A 21,560-nucleotide genomic window follows, 5' to 3' on the forward strand; every position below is an offset into this window, starting at 1 on the left:
TTAAAAGGATCAAAATAATGTAACTAGGTGCATTTCATTCCCATGAAGTAATAATTATGACTAATGAGTGAGCTGGAAGTAGGCAGAGTCACATATATTTACACAATGAGTCGGTTTGTAGCCCAGAAAATATGTATTTATCTATGATTTCAAGTCGCAAATTTTAAAATAGCTACAGATTCGGAGCCGGGATCTCTAAATATTATAAATCCAACCTTAAAAATCTATTGGAGTCATACTCTAGAAATTAAATTTAAATTATCAGTCCCTCAAATAATAAATTGATATACACAATTTCATTAAAACTACAATCATCTAAAATAAATTACGCTTAATTTATAGTTTAGTATAATATTTTATGACCTTGTTTCTGAATCCCCATATTTGAATTACACAACTCCAAATCAATTTGACTCATTGTGCAAATACACTCTGCTATATAGACTTTATGAATCAAACACATTAGTATTGAAAGATCAATCGAAGAGTAAAATTTCATATAGGGAGAGTGAGGATACTTGTTACGGAGGAGACATGTTACACTGTCAATAGTTTTAAAATGTTATCTAAAAACCCTGTTCATATTCAATTGAATATCTTCCTTTGTTCATCAAATCAACATCAAATCCGGGTTGCCTAATACTTACAGTTATAGAGAATTTCGACATTGAAAAGTGTTTATTGATATATAATTCTATCATAAAACATAAGATTTTAATTTTCTTTTATTAAATATCATAGTCGAGCATCTTGTTCAATTAATTAACATGCTTGTAATATATTCATCGTTTCAATATTCAGTTCACATAATTTATTCTGATTCAAACACTATGGAGGAGACTTGGTACACCCAATTTTTATTATATATACTCGTATTATATACTTATATATATTTATAAATATTTTATATTTAATTATGTTTTGTTTTTTGTGTAATTTCATGATATACTTTAATTATCAATCACAGTAAGAAGTAAAAAAAATATTTTTTAATTGTATTATTAACTATACTTTATTTCTGTAAATGTTTTATTTGTTTATCTTATATATGTAATTATAAGTATTTACTTTATGCTGACAAACTGTAATAAAAATTAAAATAACTGCTTGAATATAATAAATAGCCGTTTTTACATGTTTCTTCCTGTTGTAACATGTCTAATCCTACCCTGTACCATATCTCCTCCTGGTGCATCAAATATCAATCCATCTTTTTTAGCTCAAAAACAATTTTTTAGGATTTCAAATACTACCCCAAAATGGAAGAGTTTCTTAAAATACAACGTGATGATAATATGAAATTACAACTGCGATAAGTATTATAGCTTTATAATTGTACAAACTTTATATGAGTTTACCAAATCGAATTTGTCAAAAAAAATGAGGTTTTTCACCCCAACAGGTTGCGTGCTTGGAGCTTGTGCTCCTCCTGATAGTGATAGTATTAGAACTCATTGACTATGTCCATTCCTGTAATTCGAATTTTATAAGTGAAATGAAACAACGCTATAACGTTTAAGACCTTACGTGAGGCTTTATTTAACTTAGTTTTATACGTGGATAGCAAGAGTACACAATCCCTGAGTAACTGGTATTATTTGGGATAAACTATCTACTGGTTCAATAAAACGTTCATTTATTTAATATTTACAATATGTACATAATTTGTGATAACTTGAACTTTGGGGTTTATCTCATTCTTCCCGCCCAAAATAGTTTGTTTAAACATAGTCCTCGAGATATTCCGGTCTATTTAAAATTCGAAATGATCTTCTCGTGGTTTACGGAAGGAGACGATGTAGGAGAGGTTTATCTGCAATTATTATTTTGGAGTGATGGACTGAAAGTTGTTGGATTAGCACTAACCGGTGAAATAGTAGGATCTGGTTCTTGTGACACAATCTCTGAAAATGTATTGAATTGATCTCCTGATGTTTCTTTTGTATTTCAGTCATTAACATCACCATTCTTTAGAGCTAGACTTCTGAGCTAAACATTGGTTTCGATTCCGCTGTTTTGTTTTATTAAGGCATATTCAGGGTGTGCTGAAATAAGATCTTACTTCTTGGACTAGGGGTTCGTATTTGCTTTGTCGAACATTTCTTTTGTGAAGTAACTTTTTCGGAGTCGTTAACCATGAAGGAAGGGCCAAACCATTTGTTATTTTTCTATTATAATTAAATATAAATTCGTGAGGAGTACAATTGGTAGCAGTCCACAAGAGTGATCTGATTGCATCAAGAGCATTTGGGCAACAACGTATCATGTGATATTAGAAGGGACCCTTGATACACAGGATAGTGGTTGTGATAGGTTTTGATCCCCCCTTGTAGATAAGCGGTCCACTAGCGTAACCCGTGGTCTAGGGTATATTATAATATATTAGAAGGGATCTTTGATACTCGGGATAGTGGTGGCGATAGGTTTCGATCCACCGTGTGTTGTATATCAAGAGGGCATCTGTTCCAAATGTTTAGATTGTGAAATGTCTTTAATTGAATTGAGGTCTCCAGGGATCAATTGCCTCTTGATCTTGATTCACGTCTATAAAAAGGGCAAGGTCTCTTCTCTCAGCGGAGTTAGGAGTCTAGATAATTTGTCAGCCACGAAGTTTGACTTTCCATACTTGTGCACAATACTGCAATTAACCCCTGCAATAAAGAAAAAGCCCCATTTTTGTCTTGCAGTCCGGGATGGGCTTCTTGATTCCATTGCAGCCGTTAACGGCATATGGTCAGACAAAATCGTGAAATTGACACCTAGCAACCATTTAAAGTTTCTTATTGCCTCTTTAACTACAAGGAGCTCACGTTCGATCGCAGAATATTTAGTTGGGCTGAGTTGAAGGATCTTGTCAAGAACGCCAATGGTGTCTATGAACTCCCAAAAGAAGCTCCCATTCTGTGTAATGAAGCATCGGTTGTGAGGCTAAGTGTGTATTCTTGAGGCGGAAGGCTAGCAAGGTTTGTTCTGATAAAGATAATTTGATTTACTGAAAGGCTCTTTGCTGATCGCATCCCTAAAGTGCAATATTATTACTAAAGGGTAGGAGAGGCGGATTTTTTTTAGGATCTCCAAATGCCTCATACAGAAAGTTATCGGCTCCTGTATCCTTTTTTAAAAGCCAGATGCACTTTAATACTTTTTGGTGAATTTCAGATCGCACTGATCCAATGAATTTTACATTTTCTGAATCGTTTTCGAAGTTATGCAGGATATTCTTAGGATAAGCATGACTTAGACATCTTAATGCTACAATTCGGAATGGTTTTATACTATTTCGTTCATTTATACTTTTCAATCCAATAATGTCCACCAAAAAAGTATTGGTTAGTGGATATATGTTGGTTTTTTAAAGGTAGACTAAGGCTACTGAATTTTAAAATAGGGTCTAAAGAGTTCGATAACACTATAATAGATCTGCCTTGTTCCGTCTCAGCACTGAGATTTATAACATTCCGGAAAGCAAACCTAGTACACATCGTAATCGAGAATTTTATCGGACTCAGGGATAGAGCCATCTAAATTCCTTATTTTAAGACGAACGAAAGACCAATTATCTTTGTTTTCGGATGAAGTTTCGTCTATGTGGATATTCTACTCGAAAGTTTGTGTTAGGGTATCCTTTAATTAAGTGGATCACTTTCCTGCGTCCGGAGGGTCAGATGTCCCCACTAAGGTAGACATGCCTCTTAAAAGGGTTGATGCTTTCGTGTTCAATATATTGAATTATTTTTCTTTGCGCTTGTATTAATAAGCTACAAACTGTGTTAATTAATAATTAAAAGCAGAGAGCAAACCACGAGCACATTATTTATGCACGTACGTACTGAAAACGAATTGAGGTGTCCGAAGCTTTGAATTATTAATTAACACAGTTTGTAGCTAATTGATACAAGTGCAAAGAAAAATAATTAAATATATTGAACACGAATGCATCGACATGCATTGGTCTACCCATTGTGAATTAACAAGGCGTGCTTTCATGAAAGAGTTTTCCATGAAAACGTTCGAGTAATCCGTTAGACTTCTGGGCTAGAAAAAACGATATCTTGTAGTAAAAAGATGGTTTAATCTGTAAGATAAGGGAAGTGAGCCCACTAGATCGACATGAATATGAGAGAAACGTTCAATAGTCATTGTAATCCGGATGGGTGTTGATGCCAGTCGACTTTTGACATTTAATGCAATGACGAGCACAAGGTTTAATTTCTTTATTCATACTATTCATAGCACAGTTTTTTGTTATAAGTTTAAAGGAATAAAGAGCTGATGGATGTGATAGTGAGTAAATAATATCAAATCCCGGGTATTCCAAGGACTGAGTAACTACCAGACGATGATAAAAGCACGATCAGTTTGTCTGAAGAACCAAAATTTACTTCAAATAATTAAAGAGCGGAGACTGAAGGTCAATCGAAGGTCATGAAATATTTTTTCAGATAAAATAGATGAAAGATGTTGTTCTTGGCGTGCAGACCAGGGATCCGAAACTTTAGCGAAAGCACATGTCAAATGTGTGTGATCAACAATGTTATTAAAATGTTTATGTCTGAAGAACTATATTTCCAAAATTTACTTCAAATAAAGATAAAAGTTTCAAAAGTTGTTCTATAACAACCTCAATCGTTCAGAAGCTTCGGATAAAGGTTGGAATGGATGGTAAAGTAAGGTGCTGATTTTGCATGATTAAATGATTCTTTTAATTCCATAGGATCAATCCTGTATTTGATGAGAGAAGCTTTGATCCGGAGAACTCCTATTTTCAGTTGAAAAAAAAGGTCGTAGAAATTTAACTATACCAGGAAGAAATCGATAATAAAATGTTAACACACATGTGAGTTCTTGTACTTTTGCAAGATTGGACGGGACTGGATAAGATTGAATTGTTTTGACTCTGTTGGCGAGAGGTATCATCCCTTATGACATCCCATTATGACAGAGTAAGTCTATTTTTGTTGCCCCAAATTTATACTTTGCTAGATAATGGCTCATTCGTGGTCATGAATTCTTAGATGTTGCTCCTTAGACGAACTTGCAATTAAAATGTCGACTAGATAAATAAATTTCAAATCTAGCCTATTTTAAACCAGGAGTCCTTGGAAAACCTGTGCATATCTTTTAAACCAAGACATTCGTATGAATTCGAAAAAAGGGGTAATTATGGCTGTTTTTGGTAAATCTGGAATCTTATGATAACCTTTGACTAGATCAACTGTAGAAAATATTGAACAGCCTACTGAGTGATTAGTAAAATTTTATATCTTCGGAAGACCATATCGATCTGGAACTGTGACGTTATGGAATCGTCGAAAATCGCCACAGGGTCTCCACTTGCCAATAGTTTTTGGCACTATGTATAATGGGGGTGCAAAGTACTGTCTGAACGTTTGAACGATACAGTTTTTTTTTTTTCAATTTTCTTGGAGGTCCAGTTGTTTCGAGGCTGAGAGCAATGCCGTGTTTTGGTTTCGTTCCTGAAAACTCTGGCTTAATAATATCAATATACCCTCACAAAAAGTGTGTTCTAATTATTGGAAGCAATAGATACCAAATATCCAGTTGATCTTTCGAACGTGCAAAATGATTCTTTTTGCCCAAACGTATTTGCTTTTCATGAGTCTTTTTAGCCAACTAAGGGTTAGAAGAAATACTTCTGAGAACCCAGTCCCCAGCTATTAAGTGAGGTAATAAGGAGGTTATTGGAGGTAAGTTGTCGTTTATCTCCCCAGATAAGGTACTTATTTCTTGAGGCAGTCTACTTTTTTTTTTTTTTTTTTTTTCCATGTGTTTGTGGAAAATTGTGTTTATCTCAAGAGATGGTCTATTTTGAGAACGACCATTTTTGTCCCAGATTCAGAGTTTTTCCAATTTTGCAAAAATATTCAACGAAGTATATTTGTTGACTTCCTTTGTCAATTTATCGACATTTTTTTCGTTTTTCACTTGAATGACATGTTCTTGAGATATCAAAGAGACAACAACGCCAAGGAGAGTGCTTGAGGTTGCGTAAAGAAAGTTTGAAATTGAAGTTTCAAGTTGATTTTTTAGAGAGGTGATTAATTCTGTTTTAGTTATTTTAGTTTTTAAGCGTAATGCTCCTTTGAGTTCTACAAGTTCATCCTTAACGTTTTTTTGATGATATTTGGATTTCACTTTGTGATCCTGTTGTAAAAATTGGGAGATCATCTGCGTAATAAAGACTCGTGAATGATTTATCATTAATTTCGACACCTTTCACGCGATGGTTCAATTGAGTCTGCAGTAAATATAATTCATGACAATCAGAAACAACGTAGAAAAACTTGTTTGCATCCCCTTTCTACTAAAAACTTTACTTTTGCATTTGTTAAGTCAAGTCTAGAGTAAGAGTAAATAAGGGCACAAGAAATAATATTGATGAATGTATGAGGGAGACTGCTACTTTATAATTGGCTTATTATGAATTAATGACACATCGAATGACAGGCTTTGTCGAAATCGATTAGCACGGCAGCAAAGTTTGTTCCATTTGGCATAGCTATTTCGATAGCCTCTTGAAGGGATCTTGGAAAGTCTTCTCCTAAACGATCTTTCATGAAGACCTTCTGTGCTGGAGGTATGATCAGATGGACAGTTAAGTTAATTCTTTTGTTAAGGCTTCCAGTGAGGATCTTATACGATGTGTCCAGAAGTGTTATAAGTCTGTAGTTGACAAGATTGAGATGATCCTTTTTGGGAATTATAGTATTGATCAGTATTCATGAACTGAAGGACAACGCCAGTTTGAAAAAATTCATCGTAGACGTTTTTTAAGACTTCGGATTTTGGCTAATTGAGGGTTTGATAAAACTCAAAAGGAAAACACGACTGCCCAGGAGATTTCAACTTTTTCTTCTAATCTACGATATATCTATCTATTTCATGAGATTGGGAGGATAAGTTGCTCCATAATTTAAGTCTATTTTAAGGGTTCTAGTTTGCTTTTTTTTCCTTCAAAATTTGGCTTCTGGCTACTCCAACTGCCATTACTTTCTTTTTCAATACAGATATAGAAGACGACTCAATTTTTAGTTCAGCCTTTGTGTTTCAGTTTAAAAATCCTAGATCGATCTAAAACCGTTATATTTAATTTTAGTGAACCGTACTAATTTTTCTATAAAAAGTTCGGTCTAGATTGGTCCTAAAGAAAAATAATGTCTGGATCGGTCCCATTTAAAATTCAGTCGAGACCGATTCTATAGATTAATATTATATGACGTCCTGTCTGTTTCAAAGTTGTAAACATCAGCAAATTATCATATCAACTTCAATGTGTTGCATAATCATATTTGTTGGCTTTTTTTTTTACCAAGCGGGTCCTGCATCTTTTGAACTTTGTAAACTGGCCCAATCCGACAACATATTAAATAATTAGACTTCTATAAAAAACTTTGAGAACGTACTATTGACTGAAAACATTTTTCAGAAGGACAACTTCAATTTTCAAGACCAATGTCCCTAACATAACAGCACAATTTTCGAATAAGCGAAGAATATAAAGGTAGTTTTTGTTCAAATATAATTTTTACATTACACTATCCAAAGTAGAACTGAAAAAGTTTCAAAGTAAATCCCTCCTCAGAGTATGATTCCGAATTTGGGATCCTACTGTTAATATATATACCGAGCGATCCATTAAAATCAGAGTACAAATGGGAAAGATGCAACAAAAGTTGCAATTTTCATTGCATTGTTTTTCTTCTTTATTATTTTGTTTAATATCACTTCAAATCAAGGATATTTCTTATCCAGAGCCATGGAATTCAAGAGACCTAGCATAATTACGCATAATTGTAGGCCTTCCCCTCGACCTACACCCAATAGGTGTAGTCGTGGGGGTTAGCATCAGGGTTGGTGTCAAAAGTGGCTTCTCCACCCTCATAAGGTGATTTCCAACCTCTTTTTTGTGAGCTCTATAGACAGTCTCGTGTATCTCTTGAATGGGCTCTCATAGACTTCAGGGATTGGCCTGGGCTGTTTTCTTTAACTCCTCTGGGTCCAGTTTGACCTTTTTGACAGATCCCTTCTTCCTCTCCAATGTTTCGGACTTGCTGAGGCCGTAGAAGGTGGTCCTTGAGACGTCCAACTGCTTGGAGTGTGCGAATGGAAATTCATCGATCACGTGCAAGGGGCATTTCCTCGACTTCTCGATTTTCAAAAAATTTGTAAAACGTTTTTAGTCGTATAGTTGCTTTTTAAGCAGTTGCTTTAATATTACACCGCCCCAAAAAATATTTAAAAAAATCGTCCCTCCGTTTTAACCTGACCAGGTTCAGAAGAGTGCAAGTTTCAGCCTAGTAGGGCCAACTGTGTGGGTACATAAAAGGACACACACAAACTTTATTTTATATATGTATATAAAGATTTTATGAGATGAAATAACTCAACTACTCTCACTCGTTCAATACAAAACAATTTCAACAATCGAAAGGGCAGGTTTATATAATAAGAGGGCAGAAAGAGTTTGGGCCCATCAAAAGGACATGTCGGGACGGTTGTGGCCCATGAGTCTTTGTGTGACTACCCTTGTAATAAAATACGACGAAACTTTCTTGATTTCGGAAATTGGTTAAAAAAGAAACACCAAGTAGTTTAAAATTTAACGATTAATCTAATTGAATGTGAAAATTTAGGTAACTAATTGATTAAAAAAGGTGAACCACAACAAGTTGAAATCAAATATTGCAACCTTTAAATACGTAGAAAATAATTTTGCGAAACGAAGAACATTTTGTTGCCATGAGAGTAGCAGAAAATTCGGATAATTAGCACTTTGGATAATCTTGAAAGTAGATGGAAGGTATCATTATCTGAAGATGGTTTTGCCTTTCTCTTTTATGGAGTATAAAGGAGTGGAGAGGAGAAAAGGGACTGAATCCATAAACTGAGGAAATAGGCCAGAGGATATCACATTATATAAATAGTTGAAGTACTTTAAATAATGATATGTGATCTCCTCTGGCGTCATCCTCAGTCCGGGGATTGACTCCTAGTCCCTCTCCTCCTTCTCCAAGAATATATTTTTCGGGTAACTTCAGTTAGCGAAGTTATTTATCTATTATTAAAAGGTTTGAATAATTGAATTTCAACTTTGTGCTGTGGCTGTCTCCAATTTTGAGGTAGAAAGAGAAAGTATGGCGTGCGGGGAAAACTTATACTGTGTACCTTATACAGGTGCGCGCGTCTAAAAAAACTCCTTTAAATTTTACGCCATGTACATATTCGTGATTTTATTGAGTTGAAACCGGTTTATACTTCTTCGAGGCAAGGGTCTTGACTAGTTATAAACAAAACTCCAGCAAAATCTAAATAGCAACAGTGAAACAGCAGCCGATAATATGAAGAGACATCGAGTCGCAATTTTGGAACTTTCTGTGCGGGGAAAAACTCCAACTGAAATTAATATTTGAAATTTAATTTTTGAATAATTTAATATTTGAAATTTAATTTTTGAATAAATTAATATTTGAAATTTAATTCCTGAAAAAAATTTAGCTTTTTCCGAATAACTTTGAATTTTTGAATTTTTTAAAATTATTTTTAAATTATCATTGAAGTTTAATTTTTTTTTTTTTCCAAAATTTAATCTTTGATTTTCTTTTTTTAAATGTAATATTTAAAAAAGATATATATATATATATTAGATATACAACCCAAGGGCCGGGTTGTATTATGGGACATCCGAAGGGGTACAGGGTCCTTGATGGCCAGTGGAGCCAAGCAGTTCACCTTCACAACTTTAGGTCCGGTGTGTATTATTGGGTATTAGAAGGTGTCCTTGATGCTCAGGGAAGTAGCATCGAAGGAAAATAATCTGTCTTGGAGCCAAGCAGTTCACCTGCACAACCAGAGGACTCGGGTGTATTATAGGGGATTCGATTGGATCCGTGATGCTCAGGGGAGCAGCGGCGGTTGAATTTAAACTGCCTTGAAGCCCAGTCGTTCACATTCATCATTGAAGTGTTTTATTGTCGGAATATAATATAAATTGTAACCTATTTGCACACGATAATATTGTCTTACAATAATATTACTCACAATCATCTTGCTCACGATGATTTTTGCTTTACAATCATATTCCCCACAATCATTGTATCTCACATTCAAAATGTACACGATGATATTACCACAATGATTTTGTCTGCAACCTTTTTACTGCAATCATTTTACAGTGACCCCAACATGTCCAGCCCGAACCATTAGAAATTAATGAGATATACTCACTATGAGAGTTTCCCGAATACAGAATTTTTTTTTTTTTTTTGGAAAGCACAGTCCTTGAGTGATTGTGACAATGAAACAGCAACAAAGTATGCAGAGAGATTTGAATTTATTCATGTTAATGAGTCAATAGTAAATCCCTTCTAACAGTTTATTAGATGTAAAACTGTACATTTTAGTTTGAAAATTAATATCTGGTGTGCATGCACTCAAACAAGAGAACTGCTTGTCTCATATGGAGGCAAGAAAACTAAGGTCAAAGAAAGATAACTTGGTCAAGATCTAGACGTGGTTATTGAGATGGTTGAACACCAAGAAGTAAAAGCTGGGCATAAGATAATCTTTTTACTTCGTTAGATCTAATAGACTATTCGGGATCTGAAGGAAAAGGTGTAGTCCGATCAATCAGTAGAACGAGGAACAATTATCTGGATCTTACAAGTAAAACTGAGTTGAACAAAATGGCCAAAAGAGGTATGCAAACAGTACTTTATGACAATAATTTGTATGTAATTGCATGGAAAGACTCCTCTGGATTAATCTAATGGACTATTGGGAAAGAGTGGTCAAAGGGAATATATACAATTTAATCTAAAAACAAGGAAGAGTATGTTCCTAACACGAAGTCGCCCTTATTCTTCTCTTTTTCACGTGGGGGGAGACTCACTCCTTCACTTTGCCCCCCCCCCCAACTGGTGCTGAGGAACATGTATGAGCTTCTAATTTTAAGCCAATTACAATTGAGAACTACTAAAGCCTACCTTCCTTTCCTCGAGTGCCCACTCTTTACCTAGAGTCCTTTAGATTAATCTACATTGGATCTAACTACTTAAATTCAGAGCATATTGTATAAGTGGGTCCTTAACACAGGAAAACACAAGAAGTTCTCAACAACATACCCTATTTCTATTATGGTGTACAACGCAAATATGCGTGGTGTTGACATGATAGACAATACTGTAGCTAATAATAGAATCACATTGAGAAGAAAGAAATGTTAATTGGTATTGTATAATCGGTTGTTGAACGTTCAATAGATCATTTCTTCGTTGTAAAAGTGTTTTTTAGCATATCATACGAAAAAAATCAAATAATATTAGTAGTTTTCGGATTGAAGTGTTTAGATAAGAATGATTCCAGCGTTTACTTGTAAGTACGCGGCCAGTACGTTCATATGATGGATTAAAGGTGAAATTTTATTATTAATTGTTCATATTTAGATAAAAGATAATAACATACGAAAGTATGGATGCTGAAATTTAAATGTAAGTATCTGTTGAAGGCATGTGTTAATAAAAGATCCTGTTGAGACTGCAATTACAAAAAGAGCGCGATCTTTCATTGTCATATTTTTTAACCTATATAGCTAGATATTATCTACATAAAGAGCGGTATAAATTATAAGCGCCATCTACAATAACAAGCCATACAATTGTAGTCTGTAGAGCTGTAGAAAAGAGGAGTGTGTTGTCGGAATCTCTGTCGAAAATCTCGAAGTATTCCCTTGCTATCAAATAAATATCGGCATTGGTAAATATAATTAATCAATGTATATTCAATATTCTAGAATTATTCATTAATAGTCCGAGTCCCTGACTGACAAAATGAGCGGTTATTGCGGAGTGTGTTCAACGTATGTACGAGGAGGAGAGAGTTCCTACTCTTTATCCGGAGATCGTACATCCCATTCCAATGTGAGCCTCCTCTTTAAAATATTTGATCTACTCGGACTCGAGATCAGCAATGAAGGAGTCATTTGCCACTCCTGTTATGATCTTATTGAAGAAATTGACTTTTTTGAGTACAATGCGGGACTCTCCAAGGATAAACTTCGATCGCGTCTACCTCTTGTGGGGGATGAAGAGAATAAAGAACTGGAGAAGGAGGAAGAGGCTTGCGGAAGTTCAATCAATAAGGAAAAAGTCAGGGAAGAAAGGAAAAGCTTGGAAATGGATTCTACCTCAATTGTCATCGACATCATTACTTCATATCAATTTGATCTCTTTAAACTCAGGCAAATTCTATATTTATAACTCAAATCGGATCCTTTATTTATACATTTGGATAGGATTATGTTATGTTTAGATTAAAAACAATAGTATATATCATTTATGTTAGCAGAGTCTAATCTTGAACACCACCTCGGTTTCAACGGAAATGTTAGTCCACTTGATTTTTATATACATATATATATATATATAATGTTGTTTACAAGTTGTAACTTGTATTAGCTAATTGTGTCAGTTTTAATTTCTTAGTCTTAAAATACTTAATTACAACATTGATCATTCTAATTACCAACTATTCATTGATACTATCATTTTATTTTGATCTATTAAAAAAATGGATATTTAGCATTTATGAGTGAGCTTAATAATTTGCCGCATAATACTTTTATTTTATTAATTTTTTATAAAAACAGCTAAAAACTACATCATTGATATATCGCTTATTCATGGAATATTAAATGATTGCAGTATCATTATCCTAAGTACTGTGAATCCTTCATTTAAAATTCTTCTTCTCATTTTTTGGTTGCAACTTGTACACAATTTATATATATCCCATCAACATAAAAGTAAGCAAGATACTTTTTTCCATAAGAATACATTTGTATTATTTCTCTAATTATCTTACATTTATATTAATGAATTATTTTGATAAATCATTCGGAGGCAGTATCCGTCAATTTGCTTTTAGAGATAGTACAAATAATTTTTCATCAGTTATTAAAAAAGATCAAATATTTTATATTTGAGGGGCCCTATTGATCTATATAAAGTTTCTCATATATCAAATGAAGACTCGAGACTATATCTAATACGTTTAAGTATCTCAATCCATCCCAAAAATAAGAATAAGGTCCATAATTGACCGAAATAATAGGGTGTTTATATTTATTAAGTAAAAGTGGAACAGTACATTGGGAATTAGTTATGCAGTTAATGGATTCAAGGATATGTTTCTTTGAAAAAGTTAATTTTATTCGGATTTTTTCTTTTGGTTATTTTAGATGTCCTCAGGATTTCTGGCCTGAAATGAGCGAATGTGAGAGCACGATTTGCCATCTCTGTGAGAGTTCAAGCTTCCCTTCATGGAGAGATAAAATAAGTCATTACCTCAAATCCCATAGCACCGAACTTCCCTTTATATGTCCGATTGATAACGAGTGTAAGGATTTTTTTTTTAAATAATAATATTGGATATTTAATTATTATATATTTTTTAAAGCCTTAAACGATCCCTTTGATTCTCATTTCATCCATGATCACGGGTTTAAAGAGTGGACATCCGATTTTTCCTTCTTCAAATTAATTGAAGAAACAGAGACTTCCCTTCAAGCCCATCACGAACAGTGCACCAAATGTGGCCTAATTTGTACAAGTGAAATGTCCTTTTTGTATCATTGTACGTTTCATCATCAAATGGACCCAGAACCATTTAATAACTGTCTGTTTTGTACAAATATATCCACAAATTTCAAGGATTTAATTACTCATGTATTAAAAAGTCATTGTGGAATGATGCTTAGTTCAAATAGTGATAATTGTGATACTTCTGACTTGGACCAATGCTTAGATACACCTGATAAATATTTATGTGATATCTTAGAAATCGATAATGAGGGGAATTTATTCCACGATAACGCGGATCTCAATCAAACAAAACTCACGGAAATCCTGAGGGAACACTTAGAGACTCTGACTCCGATTCCAAGTGAAATAAATAATGATTCTGATGGAGACGCTTGGGATATTGATAAATTAAAACGGATTCTTGATGATCCTAAGACTGAGGAAACCATTCAGGTTAAGGGTGAAAGAAAGTGTTTTTCTTGCAAATTGGAATTTGAAACACATATGAAAAAGGTATTGTATTAGAAACTGATTAAAAAAGCTAAAATAAATTATGATTTATATTAGATATGTCATAGGTCCCAAATACATTCTTCAATTGAAGGTCCAACTTTACAATGCAACTTTTGTTTAGAATCCTTCTCACTGGAATCCAACGCTACAAATCATGTTAAGGAAGAACATGGATTCTCGACTCAGCATCCCTGGTACCTTTCTCAGCATCCATCAGAAGATTTGATTACGGACTCTGAAGGCAAAATATCCTTAGGAAGTGGAGGCTTTCAGTGTAGTGTGTGTGGCTTGAATTGCTCAAGTCTGATACATTTTCTCATTCATAAAATATCCTCTCATTTTTCCAATACTCAAGAGTACGACTGTGATTACTGCTTCGAAAAATATCCTTCCAAATCGAACTTGAGACTTCATGTTCTTATTGACCATGGAAATTACAAGTACCAATGCCCTGTTTGTAGCCTAATCTTTGATGCATCGATTGAATTTTGCGAACACGTTCAGAGTGATCACATCATGAATAGTAAGGAGTCTTTCTCTAAATCTGACTTTCAAATCGAGTCCCCTTCCTCTGTGAAAAAAAAAGCACTAACTTGTCATCTATGTCATCTTAATGTTCGGGGACCTCGTACGCTTTCTAAGCATATGGAGTCTGTTCATGGAGTAAAACAAGAAGTAGATGGTAAGAAATGTGGAAAGTTATTAGAAAGTCGGCAGACTACAGATGATGATGATATTGCACCCATTGATGAGGGGAAAATGCGATCCCATTCCAATGGCAAGAAAAGAGTTTGCAAAATTTGTGGAAAGTCTTTTACGTGGCAATCCTCTTTATCGCGCCACACTCGTAATGCACATAGTAACAAGCCTCCTTCCATCCAATATGGTTGCAAATTCTGTGGCAAATCATTCAATGATCGAAGCAATTTGAGAATTCATTTATATACTCATACTGGAGAGAAACCGTATAGATGTGATAGTTGTGGAAAAGGGTATATCCGCAAGGATTTGATGAAGACTCATTTAAATATTTGTCCTAAGCGAAAGCTGACTATATAAAAGTAGGTGGTGTTAAGATTAAATTCAATTTTCTTATACAAGAGCATATTCTGAGCACTCAAAAAAGAAGAAAAAAATGAATTCGAGACCAAGCCACCCCACCTACATCGAAAATTACTCTTACTTATAAACGTTCATTGTATCAAATTTTAATGTTATGCTTTTTGTGTATTTTTCGAATTATTTTTACTATCAATGATAAATTATATATATTCCATAAATCAAGAAGTCATTTGTAGTACAGGGTCCACTCCACCGATCGGGCTATGTCCTCTCGCTTCTTTGGAATTTGTATTGTACCGACAATCTTTTTTAAATAGATAGTAATACATAAATTATAATATGACTCCTACGTAGGCTCCGAAAAATTAATATTGCGTTCCTATCGACCACCACGAGCCAAAACTATTGTATCACCAGTATTTGACTTCTGATTTCAACTATAAATGGTGGAATCAATTCATTTGAATTTGAAAGTAATTCGGTGTACCGTTGTTCTCTGATTATGTGTCTTTATCTTTGATCATTTGACTCAAAATATAAGCGCGAGACAAAAAGTCCTGTTTGCACTGTCATTTGAGGGAGTCGATTTTCTCATGCATTGTTATACGTCTATTTATTCAAATCTTTGCATAAATGTTTTATACAATAAATTAATACATAAAATTTTAAAACTATTAATACATGAGATATCCTGGATATTTTTCAGCCAACAACCTCTCAATCGCAGAGTTATTATACGAATTTAAAAGTTGCAATATTTGATTTCAACTTTTCGCTGTCGCTGTCTCCATTTTCGAGAGTGAAAGTATGACGTGTGGGCAAACTTACACAATGTGCCCCAAGCTTGTTGTGGTTCACCTTTTTTAATCAATTAGTTCTCTAAATTTTCACATTCAATTAGATTAATCGTTAAATTTTAAACTACTTGGTGTTTCTTTTTTAACCAATTTCCGAAATCAAGAAAGTTTCGTCGTATTTTATTACAAGGGTAGTCACACAAAGACTCATGGGCCACAACCGTCCCGACATGTCCTTTTGATGGGCCCAAACTCTTTCTGCCCTCTTATTATATAAACCTGCCCTTTCGATTGTTGAAATTATTTTGTATTGAACGAGTGAGAGTAGTTGAGTTATTTCATCTCATAAAATCTTTATATACATATATAAAATAAAGTTTGTGTGTGTCCTTTTATGTACCCACACCGTTGGTCCTACTAGGCTGAAACTTGCACTCTTCTGAACCTGGTCAGGTTAAAACGGAGGGACGATTTTTTTTAATATTTTTTGGGGCGGTGTAATATTAAAGCAACTGCTTAAAAAGCAACTATACGACTAAAAACGTTTTACAAATTTTTTGAAAATCGAGAAGTCGAGGAAATGACCCTTGCACGTGATCGATGAATTTCCATTCGCACACTCCAAGCAGTTGGACGTCTCAAGGACCACCTTCTACGGCCTCAGCAAGTCCGAAACATTGGAGAGGAAGAAGGGATCTGTCAAAAAGGTCAAACTGGACCCAGAGGAGTTAAAGAAAACAGCCCAGGCCAATCCCTGAAGTCTATGAGAGCCCATTCAAGAGATACACGAGACTGTCTATAGAGCTCACAAAAAAGAGGTTGGAAATCACCTTATGAGGGTGGAGAAGCCACTTTTGACACCAACCCTGATGCTAACCCCCACGAGTACACCTATTGGGTGTAGGTCGAGGGGAAGGCCTACAATTATGCGTAATTATGCTAGGTCTCTTGAATTCCATGGCTCTGGATAAGAAATATCCTTGATTTGAAGTGATATTAAACAAAATAATAAAGAAGAAAAACAATGCAATGAAAATTGCAACTTTTGTTGCACCTTTCCCATTTGTACTCTGATTTTAATGGATCGCTCGGTAAATATATTAACAGTAGGATCCCAAATTCGGAATCATACTCTGAGGAGGGATTTACTTTGAAACTTTTTCAGTTCTACTTTGGATAGTGTAATGTAAAAATTATATTCGAACAAAAACTACCTTTATATTCTTCGCTTATTCGAAAATTGTGCTGTTAGGTTAGGGACATTGGTCTTGAAAATTGAAGTTGTCCTTCTGAAAAATGTTTTCAGTCAATAGTACGTTCTCAAAGTTTTTTATAGAAGTCTAATTATTTAATATGTTGTCGGATTGGGCCAGTTTACAAAGTTCAAAAGATGCAGGACCCGCTTGGTAAAAAAAAAAGCCAACAAATATGATTATGCAACACATTGAAGTTGATATGATAATTTGCTGATGTTTACAACTTTGAAACAGACAGGACGTCATATAATATTAATCTATAGAATCGGTCTCGACTGAATTTTAAATGGGACCGATCCAGACATTATTTTTCTTTAGGACCAATCTAGACCGAACTTTTTTATAGAAAAAATTAGTACGGTTCACTAAAATTAAATATAACGGTTTTAGATCGATCTAGGATTTTTAAACTGAAACACAAAGGCTGAACTAAAAATTGAGTCGTCTTCTATATCTGTATTGAAAAAGAAAGTAATGGCAGTTGGAGTAGCCAGAAGGCAAATTTTGAAGAAAAAAAAAACAAAACTAGAACCCTTAAAATAGACTTAAATTATGGAGCAACTTATACTCCCAATCTCATGAAATAGATAGATATATCGTAGATTAGAAGAAAAAGTTGAAATCTCCTGGGCAGTCGTGTTTTCCTTTTGAGTTTTATCAAACCCTCAATTAGCCAAAATCCGAAGTCTTAAAAAACGTCTACGATGAATTTTTTCAAACTGGCGTTGTCCTTCAGTTCATGAATACTGATCAATACTATAATTCACAAAAAGGATCATCTCAATCTTGTCAACTACAGACTTATAACACTTCTGGACACATCGTATAAGATCCTCACTGGAAGCCTTAACAAAAGAATTAACTTAACTGTCCATCTGATCATACCTCCAGCACAGAAGGTCTTCATGAAAGATCGTTTAGGAGAAGACTTTCCAAGATCCCTTCAAGAGGCTATCGAAATAGCTATGCCAAATGGAACAAACTTTGCTGCCGTGCTAATCGATTTCGACAAAGCCTGTCATTCGATGTGTCATTAATTCATAATAAGCCAATTATAAAGTAGCAGTCTCCCTCATACATTCATCAATATTATTTCTTGTGCCCTTATTTACTCTTACTCTAGACTTGACTTAACAAATGCAAAAGTAAAGTTTTTAGTAGAAAGGGGATGCAAACAAGTTTTTCTACGTTGTTTCTGATTGTCATGAATTATATTTACTGCAGACTCAATTGAACCATCGCGTGAAAGGTGTCGAAATTAATGATAAATCATTCACGAGTCTTTATTACGCAGATGATCTCCCAATTTTTACAAAAGGATCACAAAGTGAAATCCAAATATCATCAAAAAAACGTTAAGGATGAACTTGTAGAACTCAAAGGAGCATTACGCTTAAAAACTAAAATAACTAAAACAGAATTAATCACCTCTCTAAAAAATCAACTTGAAACTTCAATTTCAAACTTTCTTTACGCATCCTCAAGCACTCTCCTTGGCGTTGTTGTCTCTTTGATATCTCAAGAACATGTCATTCAAGTGAAAAACGAAAAAAATGTCGATAAATTGTCAAAGGACGTCAACAGATATAGATAATTCGTTGAATATTTTTAAAAGTTTTTAATCTGGGACAAAAATGGTCGTTCTCAAAATAGACCATCTCTTGAGATAAACACAATTTTCCACAAACACATGCAAAAAAAAAAAAAAAAAAAAGTAGACTGCCTCAAGAAATAAGTACCTTATCTGGGGAGATAAACGACAACTTACCTCCAATAACCTCCTTATTACCTCACTTAATAGCTGGGGACTGGGTTCAGTCGACACAGAAGTATTTCGGAAAAATCTAACCCTTAGTTGGCTAAAAAGACTCATGAAAAGCAAATACGTTTGGGCAAAAAGAATCATTTTGCACGTTCGAAAGATCAACTGGATATTTGGTATCTATTGCTTCCAATAATTAGAACACACTTTTTGTGAGGGTATATTGATATTATTAAGCCAGAGTTTTCAGGAACGAAACCAAAACACGGCATTGCTCACAGCCTCGAAACAACTGGACCTCCAAGAAAATTGAAAAAAAAAACTGTATCGTTCAAACGTTCAGACAGTACTTTGCATCCCCATTATACATAGTGCCAAAAACTATTGGCAAGTGGAGACCCTGTGGCGACTTCGACGATTCCATAACGTCACAGTTCCAGATCGATATGGTCTTCCGAAGATATAAAATTTTACTAATCACTCAGTGGGCTGTTCAATATTTTCTACAGTTGATCTAGTCAAAGGATATCATAAGATTCCAGATTTACCAAAAACAGCCATCATTACCCTTTTTTTCGAATTCATACGAATGTCTTGGTCTTAAAAGATATGCACAGGTTTTCCAAGGACTCCTGGTTTAAAATAGGCTAGATTTGAAATTTATTTATCTAGACGACATTTTAATTGCAAGTTCGTCTAAGGAGCAACATCTAAGAATTCATGACCACGAATGAGCCATTATCTAGCAAAGTATAAATTTGGGGCAACAAAAATAGACTTTCTCTGTCATAATGGGATGTCATAAGGGATGATGCCTCTCGCCAACAGAGTCAAAACAATTCAATCTTATCCATGCCCGTCCAATCTTGCAAAAATACAAGAACTCACATGTGTGTTAACATTTTATTATCGATTTCTTCCTGGTATAGTTAAATTTCTACGACCTTTTTTTTCAACTGAAAATAGGAGTTCTCCGGATCAAAGCTTCTCTCATCAAATACAGGATTGAGCCTCCTATGGAATTAAAAGAATAATTTAATCATGCGAAATCAGCACCTTACTTTACCATCCAATTATCCATAACTAAATCCAAACTTAAATTATTTGAAGTAAATTTTGGTTCTTCAGACAAACTGATTGTGTTTTTATCTGATATTTCTGTCTCTGCTCAACGTCTGGTAGTTACTCAGTCCTTGGAATACCCGGGATTTGATATTATTTACTCACTATCACATCCATCAGCTCGTTATTCCGTTAAACTTATAACAAAAAAACTGTGCTATGAATAAAGAAATTAAACCTTGTGCTCGTCAATGCATTAAATGTCAACAGTCGACCGGCATCAACACCCATTCAGATTACCATTTCTATTTAACGTTTCTCTCATATTCATGTCGATCTAGTGGGTCAGTTCCCTCCTCTCATAGATTCACACTGACCTAAAAAAAAGTGAGATATGCAGTCCGAGAGGTTCCCAAGAATCCAACAATCCCTCTCAAATCCATACAGCAAGGGTTGAAAGGAATAGGAACTTTGGGTTTTGTATCAGAATGGGCTCTGAGGTTGTGTGCAGTGGCTATTTGTATAAACCCAAGATGTGTTTCATACCACCGATTCCCGAAAGACCTTGGAAGAGGGAAGGCTTGGATTTTGGCTTACCGAAGAAAAGACGAATTCAATACTGATGAAGACAGAATTTGTTCTCATCATTTTGATCCTTTGTGTTTGATAATCATTTATTGAATATAAAAACTTACTTTTGGTATTATAATAAGTAAAATATCACATAAGAAATATAGAGTAATTACTTCTATGATAATGATATCATTTATTTAAAATATATTTAGTTTCAATAACCAAGACTTTTCCCAATAACATCACAAGAAATAAAAAGAGAGAAAAATTTATTTAATAAATCTACTCAGTTTGCCCAGCCATTTTATTATTGTCTAACCTTGTTCTAGTAACATTGCATGAACCTGTGTTTTTTGGCATGGGAGGCACTAAAAAAATCAACTAACCATACATGATATTTGTAAATTGCTATTCGAGTTTTATGAAGTAAATAAAAAACGACACAAAAAACTCAGCTCAAAGGTATATAAAGTCGAGTGTTACTTGGAACTTGTCAAAAGCTCGGAACTTGCCATAACTTGGGATTCTCTGTTATTCTTTTTCGAGCCTATTATAACATATAAATCTCCTTAAAACTGACTTCTTTTCTCTGTGAAATTTAGATTTACGCTTTTCATCAGTTTGAAAAGTAATTTTAGTTTGATTTTTTTAGGATATCAGGAATAATCGACATTGCTTGGAACTACGCAGTTTTTTAAGCACACACTCCAAACAGTTATCCTCAGACTAATAGACAAACGAAAAACTTGGCTGCATTAATATAGATTAATAAATATTTCTAAATGCTTGAGGGAGGGGCCACTATTAAAGATAAATTTGAATATCTACTAGCTACTAATTCGTTTGGCATATCCATTAAGATTTAATCTTAAACATAATCCCCATTCCCTAGCACTTACAGTATTTCAGTACTAGAGTATTATCTTAGCAAATATCA

At 34.3% G+C, this 21,560-nt stretch overlaps 2 protein-coding genes across 3 annotated transcripts in view; both read left to right on the top strand.

The window, feature by feature from the left end:
* The window catches only part of LOC139906493 (uncharacterized), a 258,054-nt gene that overhangs the window by 60,179 nt on the left and 176,315 nt on the right, over window positions 1-21,560 (top strand). The gene's annotated exons all lie outside the window — the stretch shown is intronic.
* LOC121125227 (uncharacterized) lies at window positions 11,070-15,391 on the top strand. Of its 2 annotated transcripts, XM_071891302.1 has the most exons (8): window positions 11,098-11,246; window positions 11,311-11,391; window positions 11,463-11,507; window positions 11,609-11,772; window positions 11,826-12,256; window positions 13,256-13,413; window positions 13,474-14,111; window positions 14,166-15,391. In XM_071891302.1, the coding sequence occupies exons 5-8, from the start codon at window positions 11,847-11,849 to the stop codon at window positions 15,168-15,170; spliced, it is 2,211 nt and encodes a 736-aa protein (XP_071747403.1). In that variant the 5' UTR covers window positions 11,098-11,246; window positions 11,311-11,391; window positions 11,463-11,507; window positions 11,609-11,772; window positions 11,826-11,846; the 3' UTR covers window positions 15,171-15,391. The 2 variants fall into 2 exon arrangements, with proteins under 2 accessions (XP_071747402.1, XP_071747403.1); XM_071891301.1 differs by lacking the exon at window positions 11,463-11,507 and having other exon boundaries at window positions 11,070-11,246; window positions 11,311-11,430.

This window comes from Lepeophtheirus salmonis, chromosome 10 (genome assembly GCF_016086655.4).
Source record: "Lepeophtheirus salmonis chromosome 10, UVic_Lsal_1.4, whole genome shotgun sequence".
Lineage (NCBI taxonomy): Eukaryota > Metazoa > Arthropoda > Copepoda > Siphonostomatoida > Caligidae > Lepeophtheirus > Lepeophtheirus salmonis.